At 34.6% G+C, this 13,031-nt stretch overlaps 2 protein-coding genes across 2 annotated transcripts; one reads left to right on the top strand and one right to left on the bottom strand.

Moving 5' to 3' along the window:
* Positions 1-1,986: 1,986 nt before the first annotated feature.
* Positions 1,987-9,875, top strand: LOC140062284 (NADPH:adrenodoxin oxidoreductase, mitochondrial-like). Its single transcript, XM_072108432.1, has 12 exons — positions 1,987-2,104; positions 3,246-3,335; positions 3,559-3,668; positions 3,788-3,883; positions 4,220-4,342; positions 4,515-4,628; positions 4,757-4,858; positions 5,669-5,861; positions 6,143-6,327; positions 6,854-7,025; positions 9,136-9,306; positions 9,406-9,875. Exons 2-12 carry the CDS (start codon positions 3,266-3,268, stop codon positions 9,531-9,533), a joined length of 1,464 nt encoding a protein of 487 aa, XP_071964533.1. The 5' UTR covers positions 1,987-2,104; positions 3,246-3,265; the 3' UTR covers positions 9,534-9,875.
* A 627-nt stretch (positions 9,876-10,502) lies between these two features.
* Positions 10,503-11,639, bottom strand: LOC140042878 (histamine H2 receptor-like). Its single transcript, XM_072087727.1, has one exon. The coding sequence runs from the start codon at positions 11,637-11,639 to the stop codon at positions 10,503-10,505; it is 1,137 nt and encodes a 378-aa protein (XP_071943828.1).
* Between the last annotated feature and the right edge of the window lie 1,392 nt (positions 11,640-13,031).

Raw genomic sequence — 13,031 nt, forward strand, 5'->3', positions numbered from 1 at the left:
GAATCTGGTATTAAATTTTACTAGATTACCAGTCATGCAAACTAAACTTCCTCTTTATTTCAGATCGGAGAAACTATAGAAGCAATTCGTGCAAAGAAACATTGTTTCAGGGATTCGCTAGGTATATCTCCGGGTAAACGTACAAATTTAAATACTCGAAGTGATGCCACTGGATGGTGGAAGGACCTAGCTGAATCTATTGGTATGTCACTTTAAATCTCTTTACTAATTGTCAGATTGTAATTAATTATCTATTAATTTTTAAATGGGAAATACAAATCCAAAACTAGCTGAGCAAAATGAGAACATTGCAGCTCTGTTTTTTGTCATTGAATGTTTTTTGTTTAATTTAAGGGTTCAATGCTATGGACATAGATGTGGTAGATACTCTGGCACCTAGCCTTTCCAAGTCATGGACAGAAATCGTGATCTACCATTGGGAATGCACTCGTTCTCCACAACGGATCTGTAACATTCAGGAACTTGAGAACATTGCTCGAGAAACAGGCCGGGAAGATATTCTGACCATTTTAACCGAGGAATAATGGAAACACTAGTAGCACTAGCCTGGTGGTAGACTTCTCTACATCTTGGCTTAGTTCACACTAGCTTTGAATCTGTAAAAACAAGTGGTCGAATTACCTACTGTATATAAATGTTAATGAAGCTAATCTGCAAGTAAAAAATGATATTAAATCAGCTTGAAAATATACATTGCCATTCCATTTGACAAAAGCACATACAACACACAGATATTTCGAGTATTTTTAAATAGTTTTTTGTTGTTTTTTTTTTTCATTTTATGTAACTTGATTTTGTTTTCATTTCACATTCAAGTACCAAATTTTATTTATTGTTGTAAACAGTTTATGCTTATCCAGCTTATTAATAATTTTGCATTCATGTATACAGAGTTTGACTTTTGTTTTATCTTAGCTGCCATACTGTATGTAAAACATACGTTCTGCTTAACATATTACGTAAATACTGAGTATTTAAAGTGTGTAGAATACTCTACAGTATTTTACTGGGTATAGACAGGAGTCCATTATAATTGTATAATTTTTTGTAGTGTTTTGCTATGCGATAGGAATAGTTACGGAAGAGAATTAATGTTTCCAAATTTCAATTTTTGTTTTGTTTTCTTGGTTGCAAATGTTATATTATACAGTATTGTTATATTGAATATTAAACAATAGAAATGTTAAACCATATTCATAGTATATAGGCCTAACTATTTGTATATATAAATACGTAAAAGTTTATAGAAGAAAGTACAGTATATAATCAGTAATTTAAAACAAATATTTTATGTATATATTATGTAACATCACCAAATTAAAATAATTTTTTGGACATTTTCGTGACATTTTTATACAGAATTGAAAATATGCATTCCAATGTAAATTGATTCTATGAAAAAATGTCACACTGTTGATTAGACTAACAATAATAATCAAAAGAAAAGTGTTGAAGAAGCATTCTATCTGAACAGCAATGGCAGGACAAGTAAAAATATACAAAAAACTAGATGGGGAAAACAACCATACAGACTCGGGCAAGTCTAATGTTGGACATACGTAAATTAATTTCAATCCATTCCATGATTTGTATTTTTAAAAACCAAGATCTAATGTGTTTTTTTTAAATAAAAGAATATTTTATAAAGAAAGCTATTGACTGATTGCTATTGTGGTTAGGTTTGTACACTATGGCTAATTATCCAGCGACCATCGACAACCATAAGACCAAACGTTACCTTATGACATTTATAATCATTATACAGTATACATTTAAAATGTTACCAAAAAGCTCAAACCGTAGCTGAATCAGTGCCGGTTTGTTGTTTGTTATGAGCGATGCGGTTGAATAATCACGAAAATAAGATCTATTGGAGAGGTAAGTAAAATCTTTTTGACCAATCAGATTTCTTATTTGGAACTGCCAAACTTTGAAACGGATCCATCCAATGTATTTCCAGTTTTTCCACCAACGCCGCTTCCGTCGTTTGTTTATTTTTTTCTGAAATGAGGGTCGCAATTCCTCAAAAGTTAGATTAGGCCTACTGGGCTAGATTCAATAAATATACGTCTTATTAGTTTTCGTAAGTACACCCATTACGTTGAAATGTTTTTACCCTCATCATATTGTAAGGGAGATCCATATAAAAAAACCTAGGCCGGTCTCTCCAGGCAGGAGTTTCAAAGTCTCCTCGCACTGTCGGCGGCGGTGCTGCTTTTTCTGGCCTAACTTTGTGCCTGCTGCCCTCTAGCCTAAATACTAGGCCTAGCAGGTATTAGATGATTGATTAGGGTTTTTAGTCGCGTGGACGCGACTCTATAGTTCACTATGTCGGTCGGTCTGTCTGTCTGTCGGTCCGGTATCACTATGCGTTTTATCGCTTTCTGACCTTATCTTGATATATCAGTTTAATCCAGCTAAGTCAATTTTTCACAGTATATTCGTTATGGCCAGGAATCGATGTGGTTATGTTTTCACGGTGCGCAATGAAAAATTACGCGGTCTACGCACGATTTAACGAAATCACGTTTGTAATCATATCTTCACAACCATGAATCACAATTAAATGAAATTTGGTACTCATAAATTTCAGGGCATAAATCATCATATGGCAATACAATTACGTGCGTAGCGCATGTAACGCATGCGTACGCGCGGTTAAAATTTTCAAAATTTATTTTCGATGAAATAAGAGTACGTTTCAGGCAATTTTAAGCTTTTACAAAATTGCCATGAGTGCGCATATTTTTGCGCGCGCACTGCGCGTTAAATGTTATTGCGCACTCTTTTTGCCCGATTTCTGTTTTCTTGACTTACTTTTCAACTCGAAATTACGTTATACGAGCACGTCAAAAGTGACAGGCTACGCACGTGTAAATTAAAAAAATATAAATGTTTTTAAACATTTCAACATTTTTAAACATGTTCAGTAATTTCGGTCAGTTGGTAGGTTGGTCCGTCGGTCGGTAAACACTAATGAGCACGCGACTGCAGCCATCTATATGGCCTTGTTTGTAGTAGTACTTTCGAACACCAAGCAATTAAAATGAAGTGTTTGTAAGTTGTAGGACTTTTAATTTTACATATTTTATTTTATAGGTAGGCCTACATTAACAATAGATTAGGGATAGGCTTGGGCCTATATATAGGAGACTAAGGCTAAGGAGGCCTACTAGGGCCTAGGCCTAATATTTCTTGATTGATGTGATTTTTTTATTTTGCAGTTATCGAACAGTTTCAAATAATGTCAAAATTGTTGGTTTTGCGAATGTTAAAAAAATCAGCGTGTTTGCAGAATTCAACATCTAATCGATGTGAGTTTCATGAAAATATATTGCTATGTAAAAGGGTGAGATAAAATTACATACGAATTGAGAGTGCCATCTTGCTCTTGCACGCATTTAGTTGCCCTTCAGATGTAACAGTAAGCAATTGGTTCATACTGTATGTGTATATGTATACCTTACACATGCTGACTACAATGTCCAAATAATTCAGCATTCTATAGTGATTATTGTAATTAATTAATACTTTCAGATATCTTGGGAACTTTTCAGAGAGCTTTGTGCAGTAGTAACAGTAAGCCAAAGATATGCATCGTTGGCAGTGGTCCAGCAGGATTCTACACCGCCCAGAGCCTAATTAAAGTAATTCATTGTTAAAGCCTCTAAAAGATATACTTCTACAATGATTTAGTTAAATTTCTTCTATGTTTCTTTATTATAATGCACTGTATCAATTATAAATCATTATATTTGTATTTCAGGGCCACAAGGATTTGACAATAGACATGCTTGAGCGCCTGCCAGTTCCATTTGGTCTTGTGAGATACGGAGTGGCTCCAGATCATCCTGAAGTAAAAGTATAACTGAATGTGATATATTCGAATACAAATGCAACATATAACATTATAAACATAAAATTGGTTTAAAAAAACTGACAGCATTATATACATTTAAAAGCCTCAAACATAACATATATATTTTTTTCATCAAAAGATAATTTTCATTATTTTGTTGGTAAACAGCTTCTATAGCAATTTCAATATACTTATTTTACTATTTCTTTAATTTACCGTATTACTGTGTATTTCATCATCCCATGCAAATTCACACATTTTTTAAATCTATACAAATTTGTTACCAGTACTGAATCTCCAGCTTTGATAACACATTTTATATTTGATCCATGATTTCAGAATGTGATTAACCAGTTTAGCACTTTAGCAGAAGGCGGTCGTTTACACTTTCATGGCAATGTAAATGTCGGGAAAGATGTAACTGTGGAGGAGTTGCGACAGATGTATGATGTCGTTGTCCTGGTATGTACACATTCAGCTCTGTCTACACTATCAAATTAGTGTGTAGACATCTTCATCATCATTTGTGCTATTATCTGATTCTAAATTTTTAAGAACCAAGGATGTTTTTATGAAAGTGAGATAAATAAAGGAATTGATTTTACATTTCTAACACCATTTTCTATTTTAATAGAGCTACGGAGCTGAAGCTGATAAGGAGTTAGGAATACCAGGAGAGCATCTTGATGGTGTGTTGTCTGCTCGGGCTTTTGTAGGCTGGTACAATGGGTTACCAGAAGACAGACAGGTATTGCTGATATTGCATTGTTCACCCTCTAAAGCTCTGTCTACACTATCCAATTTTATGTGACAACAAAAATGTTGATTCACAATCTAGTATAGAATAGTACATTACAGTGATACTTTTTCTTTTAGCTCAATCCAAGTCTTGATTGTGATACAGCTGTTATAATTGGTCAAGGAAACGTAGCGTTAGATGTTGCCAGGATGCTATTAACCCCTATAGATATACTAAAGGTAGGTATAAATGATCAATCTTTATTCTCGCCAATTTTATGTGCTACACAATTAGCTGAGCTGCATTAAGCATGTTTCCCACTAGCTATGCAATGTAAGAAAATGCCCTTCCAATAATAATTGCTCGTCAACGTTTCCATAGACTCAACCTGGTACGTGCTGTATTGTGTGATTTCCAGTGTTCTTGCCTTGCTTCATTGTGTGTTTTCCAGTGTTCTTGCCTTGCTTCATTGTGTGTTTTCCAGTGTTCTTGCCTTGCTTCATTGTGTGTTTTCCAGTGTTCTTGTCTTGCTTCATTGTGTGTTTTCCAGTGTTCTTGCCTTGCTTCATTGTGTGTTTTCCAGTGTTCTTGCCTTGCTTCATTGTGTGTTTTCCAGTGTTCTTGCCTTGCTTCATTGTGTGTTTTCCAGTGTTCTTGCCTTGCTTCATTGTGTGTTTTCCAGTGTTCTTGCCTTGCTTCATTGTGTGTTTTCCAGTGTTCTTGCCTTGCTTCATTGTGTGATTTCCAGTGTTCTTGCCTTGCTTGATTGTGTGTTTTCCAGTGTTCTTGCCTTGCTTCATTGTGTGTTTTCCAGTGTTCTTGCCTTGCTTCATTGTGTGATTTCCTGTTGCGATGTTTGCAGCACTGCTGCGTCGTTGGTTCCCACTTGTGATTACGCAATACAACACTTTACGTTGATACATTGTTGTGTTCTCTTGTCATACAACAGTGCAGTACAATGTCTGGACAATTTTGCTAGCAGTGTCCACTATAGAATTAATGGCATATACAGGCAGTATCATCATAGTCATGTTCATTATATTCCACAGAAAACTGACATTACGCAATATTCATTAGAACGAATTGCAGAGAGTAAAATAAAACATGTGTATTTGATTGGTCGACGAGGACCTCTACAAATAGCGTGTACAATTAAAGAATTACGCGAGATGGTGAAGCTGCCTGAATGTAACGCGATACTACATCAAAAAGATTTTGAACATATAAAAGACATGGTTGCAGGTATGTATATATTTATCCCGCCAGAGAAATTTTTCATAAAAATAGGGAACTTTCGCCAATGAGCTTTGGTGACGCGATTATGAGATCATGTTCCGAATATGAGCACTGTTTCTATAATTTGACAGTATATTTATCTTACACTTTTTATAACAATATTTACATATTCCTCATAGTGAAACACGGGGAGGTTGTTGGAAAGTTTTCCAAGAGGTAGCTAGCACTCGATAGAGGGCTCATAACACAATAATGTTCCTAGTCATAATACTGAAATGCTTTTTCAGACCTTCCCCGAGCGAAAAAACGACTTACTCAATTAATGGTGGACACAGCATTTACACCCATGGACGATAAGACAGGTTCTTGTAAAAATTGGAGGATGGAGTTTCTTCGAAGTCCAACAGAAGTGCTACCTACACAAGATGGTAAAAAAGTTGCAGGAATTAGGCTCGAAATGAACAAACTAGAAGTAATTCTGCAGTATAGTAAATCCTTTTGATTTTTAGTTTAGCTGGATAAAGCTTGTTTCATACTTGGACGCAAAGCAAGGATGTTAGCCGCAATGTAATCAAATTGACCACTCACAAGCGACAGTTCCAATAATCTATTGCTTTTGATAGATCAATTTGCTTGCTTTGCAACTTATCTCCTTGTTTTGTGTTCTAGTATGAACCAAGCTTAAGGCAGACAATTTTGCTTGCTTCGATTAAGGGTTACTTGTAGTGTATTTCTCGGTCTGAATTCCCTTTGATGAATTAAGAAGCACCATCCTGGATTTTAGTAGAGTACAGGAAGTCTATTTCATCTTATTTTCTGTGGGTACCTTAAATCATATTCATAATTTTCATAGAAAAATCATTAGTGATACAGTTTAGTTTTATTTGTTAGTTTTGTTTTCTTTATTAGTTAGTTTTGTTTGTACAAACGATTGTAAAGTAAAAGTTTTGATAATAAATTCAAAGTGTGTGACTGCTATATACAATTTTTATTTGAAGGGTAAAATTGGGCAGGAATATGCTGTCGCAACTGGCAACTTTGAAGATATACCATGTGGTCTAGTTCTGAGAAGTATTGGATACAAAAGCACATGCATAGATAAGACAGTTCCATTTGATACAAAGAAGGGCATTGTGATAAATGATAAGGGACGTGTCACAAACATAAAAGGTAATCATTCCAATTAAATTTTAGAGGACCTTTAATTATCTACACACTTATCATTTTTATTTCTATTTCCACAATATAACTACATATAATATACAATAACATAATGATAAACTTAATTTAGTTACTTGACTAGACTTGGATATAAATACATTATAAAAAAAAGTAGTTCAGTCTAGGGTTGAGAGCAGATAAGTCGGAAAGTTCGACCCACCCCAATATAAAACATTAAATATGAAAAAACTAATTACATAAACTAAAACAATATAAAAAAAAAACAAAGCTACAATTTCTATTTAATCACTTTTTCCGGTCTTATCTGGTCTTATGAAATTGTTGACATTAAATCCAGATTAAAGGCACTCTTTAAAAGACATTGACATAATATTTCTGAATATTCAGTGGCATTCAAATATGCATTAAGAAAGTGCCTTACAGCTCTTTCTACATTATCAAAGTTTATGAGACAAAAAATGTGATGTGTCTATATATGGACACGATGACATCATATCACTACCATATTTGGGCAAGTCACACATTTTTTTGTCAAACTAGTTTGATAGTGTAGACAAAGCTTAATAAATGTATGTGTCTACATTATTTCTGAATAGTATACAATGGCCTTCGTTTAAATCTGTTCCCAAGATTTTATTGCTGCGAGCCTCCTACTATTCAATAAAAAGTGTTTTTAATGTACATTATTTTACATCACATACCTACATTAGCAAAACTGATCAGGTTATTACCATCTGTACCGTCTTTTATTGCAAATTTGAAAGAAAGTGGAGTAAAATTTGAGCATTATATTTGCCTACCGACTTTGAGTTCATTTGTTCAAATCATGTAAAAACAAAGCAATGTGTATTATTTTGTTATTATGCTGTCCTGTTGGTGCAGTACCTTCTGCTTTCTTGGGCTAGAATCTAACCCCTAGTTATCAATGCACGATCTGTGTTTGAAGATTATCTTACAACAATTACACCTATAATCAAACCAATTAATTTAGCATTTTCTTCCAAGCTATCTTTTAATTTATCATTGTAATGTAAACATGGCGATTTGCGTGGGAATGCCACTGTGTGTGAACCGTACATGTGCTAATCACATACATACATTAAAGCTGTGTACTTAAACGTTTGGCACAATCACTTACAAAGCAAAACATTGGAATTATTAGCAGCAATTAAGCTAAATTGGTACTTACAGCATGTAATTGACAGTTTCAGTTGAGTGTTTACATTACTGACCATTTACAGTGAAAGTATGTCATGCCATAAGTCTACCATACCTACAGTACAATGTGCTCAGGTTATTAAAACTCCATACAATAAGTACAAAATGAAGAAGACTGTACGGTAAAATATGTACGAGTTGAAAACCTTAAGATTTTAATTTAATTAAAGATCTTTATAGTGACTAAAGGTTACATTTTTATATACATTGTTTACATTTTGTTTATTTCTTCTTGATACTCTATGACCTAGACTTACCCAAATCAGTAATATTGTTATTTATTTCTTCTTTATACTCTATGACCTAGACTTGCCCAAATCAGTAATATTGTTATTTATTTCTTCTTGATACTCTATCTATGACCTAGACTTGCCCAAATCAGTAATATTGCCTTTTTTATGTTAGTCCACTCGTCCGTATTTCAATTTTTGTATGGTGTAAATTTTTGTCAAGTATGTATGAAACGCCAAATGTGCCAAAGTACTTATCTTTTTTTTTAATTCGAACCACGGTCAAACCTAGACTATCCGTTACCATGAACTTTTCATTTTTCAATAGAGGATATGATCAGTACCTAGGGAACTTTTTTTTAATATTGTACCCAGTTCTTATCATGCACATGTGGAAAGTATCTAGAGGACCCATCCGAAGGTTGAGGTTTGTTTGTTTAGTACACAGTACATTTATTATTCACAGCTTAAGCTCTGTCTACACTATCACACTCAGTTGACAAAAAAAAAAGTGTGATGTGCCCAAATATTGTAGTGATATGACATCATGATGTCCATATGGGCACATCACATTAATTTGTTGTCTACTTAAAGTTTGATAATGAAGACAGGGCTTTAGAATATAATTGTTTTTTTAATTTAACCTGTAGGTATGTACTGTAGTGGGTGGGTGAAAAGAGGACCACAAGGTGTAATATTATCGTCTCTAAATGATGCCATGGAAACAAGCAAAGTTATATTAGAAGATATAAGAAATGAGGTCTTTAAACCATGTCAAAGGTCAGAAAAACAAAGTACAAGACACTTTTTACAAGAAAGAGGTAATTGAATATTAAATTCTTTATTTTCAAATACAGATATATAATATTATATAGCTGATAGAACATTTTAAACGGTGTTTAATACATTATTTTATATAGGAGTACAATGCATTAGTTTTAATGACTGGAAGAAAATAGATGATTTAGAAATGGAGCGAGGGAATGCTGTAGGAAAACCCAGAGAAAAAATAGCAAGTATACAAGAGATGCTTGGAGTTGTTAAATGAATTTGACATTTTAATTAATTTTTGAATAGTTCAACAATACAAATCTCTTCTACTCTGTCTACACTATCAAACCTTATATGACAAAAAAATGTGATGTGTCCATATATTGACATGATGATGTCATATTACTACCATGTTTGGGTGTATCACTACCATATTTGGGCACATCATTGCATTGTATTCTAATCTTAACTTGGATTTTGATGATGTCTGCTGTTAACCAAAGTATTAAATAATCTTATTTGTTTGAAATGTAACAAATTATAGCTTAAATATAAATAAATTTTTCTGAGGTATACAACTATGATTATGATGATAATATAAATACTTTTAAATTTGTAATTGTTTTTGTGACTTCCCTTTTCTGTTTTGGGTTTCGTTTTTGGTAGTAACCATGATTTTTTAGTCTCATCTAATACTCCCAGAAATTGTCTTGTTCATCGATTTTGGCTGCATTGGTTGTAAGCCTACATACAGTACATACCATTCTGAGAACATTAAAGAGATTCTTTTTTATTCCATCTGTCCAGTTTAGAAAGATTCGGAATTCCGAGGTGAAGTATTCTGAATCTTTCAAGACTGGAATGATATCGGAAATCCGAATCTTTGGAAGATATACTGTCACTTGGTTATTTATCTTAGAAACGTTTATCTGAATACCTCCGTCTGTGAGATTCCGTAGTTTTCACATTGGCAGCAGAAATGTCCAGAAAACGGTAAAAATACGGATTTCTATTGGAAATCTTTATGTTGCATTAAATGTATACGAGATAGAAGTCTTTGGTATTTATCCATTGACACGTTTATCCGAATACCTCCGTCTATGAGTGAGAGTTGTGTCCATAGACTGCCTTTCTAAATAGGCTGCTGAACCTAGTTCTACCTAAAATATGTTTTTCTTGTGCAAACAAATCTACAACTGCGAGGCATAATGCGTCATCCGCGACAAAAAGCACACGGTGAATTGCCTCATATCGGTATGTCAGGTCGGAAGGCTGAACTGTGTGTCGTAGAACAGACTGGTGTAGTCTGTCCAGCAGAAACACAATTGCTTTTCGGCATATGGTGGGAAGACTGTCGTCTGATCTTCCGGCAAATTATCTCTGTCGCCGTCTGACGAAAACTAACGTTTGAGGAATAAATTAAAACATTCCACCAACTGTTTGATAGTGCCAACCAGGTGACTGTAAACTCGACAGCTGGTATCACACGCTGTCCTTGAATCAACATGTACAGAATACAGCTCACATAAGGAGTCCAGGCAACATTGAATGCTATCCAAACATACGCGAACGTTCGTAGTGCTTTGGAATCTTTGATAGAAATGAGATTCTGAAGGAATGTTGTGTGGTCGTGATCGGACATACTCCTACATGAAGCGTTGAAAGTCGATATAGCTTTAGAATGTCGGTAGGCAATCCAGAAAAGACGGGTATACATGCCGAATATTAGAAAGGACGGAAGTAAAACAATCCATATACTTTGAATTAAAATAACAGTTGTATTTCCATGTGCATGCCAGTTAATGACACACCCAAATGCGGCTTCGCTATAGCTAACGTACGGACCCCAGATGTAAGAACATCCAATCATGTATAATATACAAAACACCCAACAGACGACAGTTACCTGTTTCGCGCGCCTTGTCGTCAAAATCGTGTGATATCGAAGAGGTCTTGTAATGGCAATGTATCGGTCCAAACTTATTAAAAGTAGAAAGGTTATTGACACAGCACAAAACGTGTTAACTAAACAGGCGACCACAGTGCAGAGAGGGTAACCAGCAGGCCAGTCGTTGGCAATCACGGAAGCTAGTCCAAAAGGTTCGCATACAATACCAATGCAGAGATCTGCCACCGTTATTGACGTCAGAAACACTTTGGTCGTGCTTTTGATTTGCGAGTTATTCTTGATGATAAGCAGGTTCACAATGTTGCTAAAGACCGTCAGGAGAATGGTAAAAGATACAAATACAGCGATCAAACACTGCTTCCATAACAAAAAGTCTTGGTTCGATTCGCCATCAGTATCACTTTGCGTAGATATCTTGTCATCGTCAGAAGCTACCGCATTGACTGATTTTCCTATTGTTTCTTCAAGACACATTATGTGTTATAACAATGTATTGTATATGCCTCGTAGTTGCACATATATCGCGGTAGTACCGCAAGCAAAACACGTCACCAATTAATACTGAATGCTTAAGTTTACGATAAATTTAGATAAGTGTTTTAGACTTTGATTGCACTGACTTATACCGTCTTAATTACGTCACCTTTTTCAGGCTGTAGAGGGGGGTTGTGTAACTAATGTATTTATGTAAACTACAATAGAACACAATACAGTATTATTATTAATTAGCAATATTAAAGCATGACTTTTTTGTATAATGGTGAAACAGATCATTTATGGTATACGATCGATATATGAGAATAAATACATACATTCTCTTTCAATAATTATTTTAATTTATTCAAATTAAATTTTAATTACGTCATGTGACGTTCCTTGTTACGGTGTCAAGGTAATAAATAGGCAATTTCCCCTCAGCAGTTTAAATTGTGAGTTACAGCCCGGCCGCGATATTTCTATAAGTTGATTTGAATGTTAGTAGCATATAACCGTTCTAAGCACCATAGGGGGTGCACTCAGTTACGGGGGTACCTACAATTTTAGAACAACGTCACAAAATAAACATGAATATTCATTAGTCATATCCATAAGGTGTGACGTAAGAATTTAACCCTAAAAACAAGCAAAATTCAACCCCCGGGGCTGAAATACACCCTGGGGGAAAATTCATTCCCGTGAAACTGATTGACATCACAGGAAGTGCCGCTAGCTTAATCTGTAATCAAATAGCAAATACTAGTCGATACAAAAGGTTAGACATTAGGTTTTAAAAAAATATAGCCTATTGTTTGTTAAGTACTTGCAAACAGATAAAGTTTCACGCCAAACAATAGATATTTGACATTTTTAATACAGCACCTAATACCGTTTTAGCAAATAATGGTGGATAGTGGAAAGGTGACAGTTTATGCGATGTCGTCGGGGATGTCGTGGCTACGATGAAATTACCGGTTCTTATTTATGAAAAGGTAACTAAATTAATTGATTGCAAATAAAAGAATGAGTAATTTCTACGGCAGTGAATATGATGCTGCGGTTGCATGGTCTGACCAGGGAGGGAGTTCTTGTAAAATATTACAACTCCCTGGTCTGAAGAACAGACTCGTCGAATACGAATCCAAGACGATTTTTTTTATTCAACAAAAATTCAAATAATTACACACTCTCCTCTCATAATGAAGGAATAATACGGTAGGCTACGTCGTCATATTTATAAGAACAAAAAATAAAACACCAAGTTATTATTAATGTAAATCAATGTAGGCCTACATTATTGTAACAACTGTAACATATTCACAATAGAAAAACCTAACCTAAACCTAATGTGACACAGTAGAGGCGTATTTATTATCTACACGTAGACCT

The sequence above is a fragment of the Antedon mediterranea genome, chromosome 1 (genome assembly GCF_964355755.1).
Source record: "Antedon mediterranea chromosome 1, ecAntMedi1.1, whole genome shotgun sequence".
Lineage (NCBI taxonomy): Eukaryota > Metazoa > Echinodermata > Crinoidea > Comatulida > Antedonidae > Antedon > Antedon mediterranea.

Bases quoted from the DNA above. Each gene is read 5' to 3' on its own strand.
- LOC140062284 (XM_072108432.1), top strand. From the start codon at position 3,266: ATGTCAAAATTGTTGGTTTTGCGAATGTTAAAAAAATCAGCGTGTTTG. The intron at 4,343-4,514 runs GTATGTACACAT...CTATTTTAATAG, and splicing joins TGTATGATGTCGTTGTCCTG to AGCTACGGAGCTGAAGCTGA. The intron at 9,307-9,405 runs GTAATTGAATAT...TATTTTATATAG, and splicing joins ACACTTTTTACAAGAAAGAG to GAGTACAATGCATTAGTTTT.
- LOC140042878 (XM_072087727.1), bottom strand. From the start codon at position 11,639: ATGTGTCTTGAAGAAACAATAGGAAAATCAGTCAATGCGGTAGCTTCT.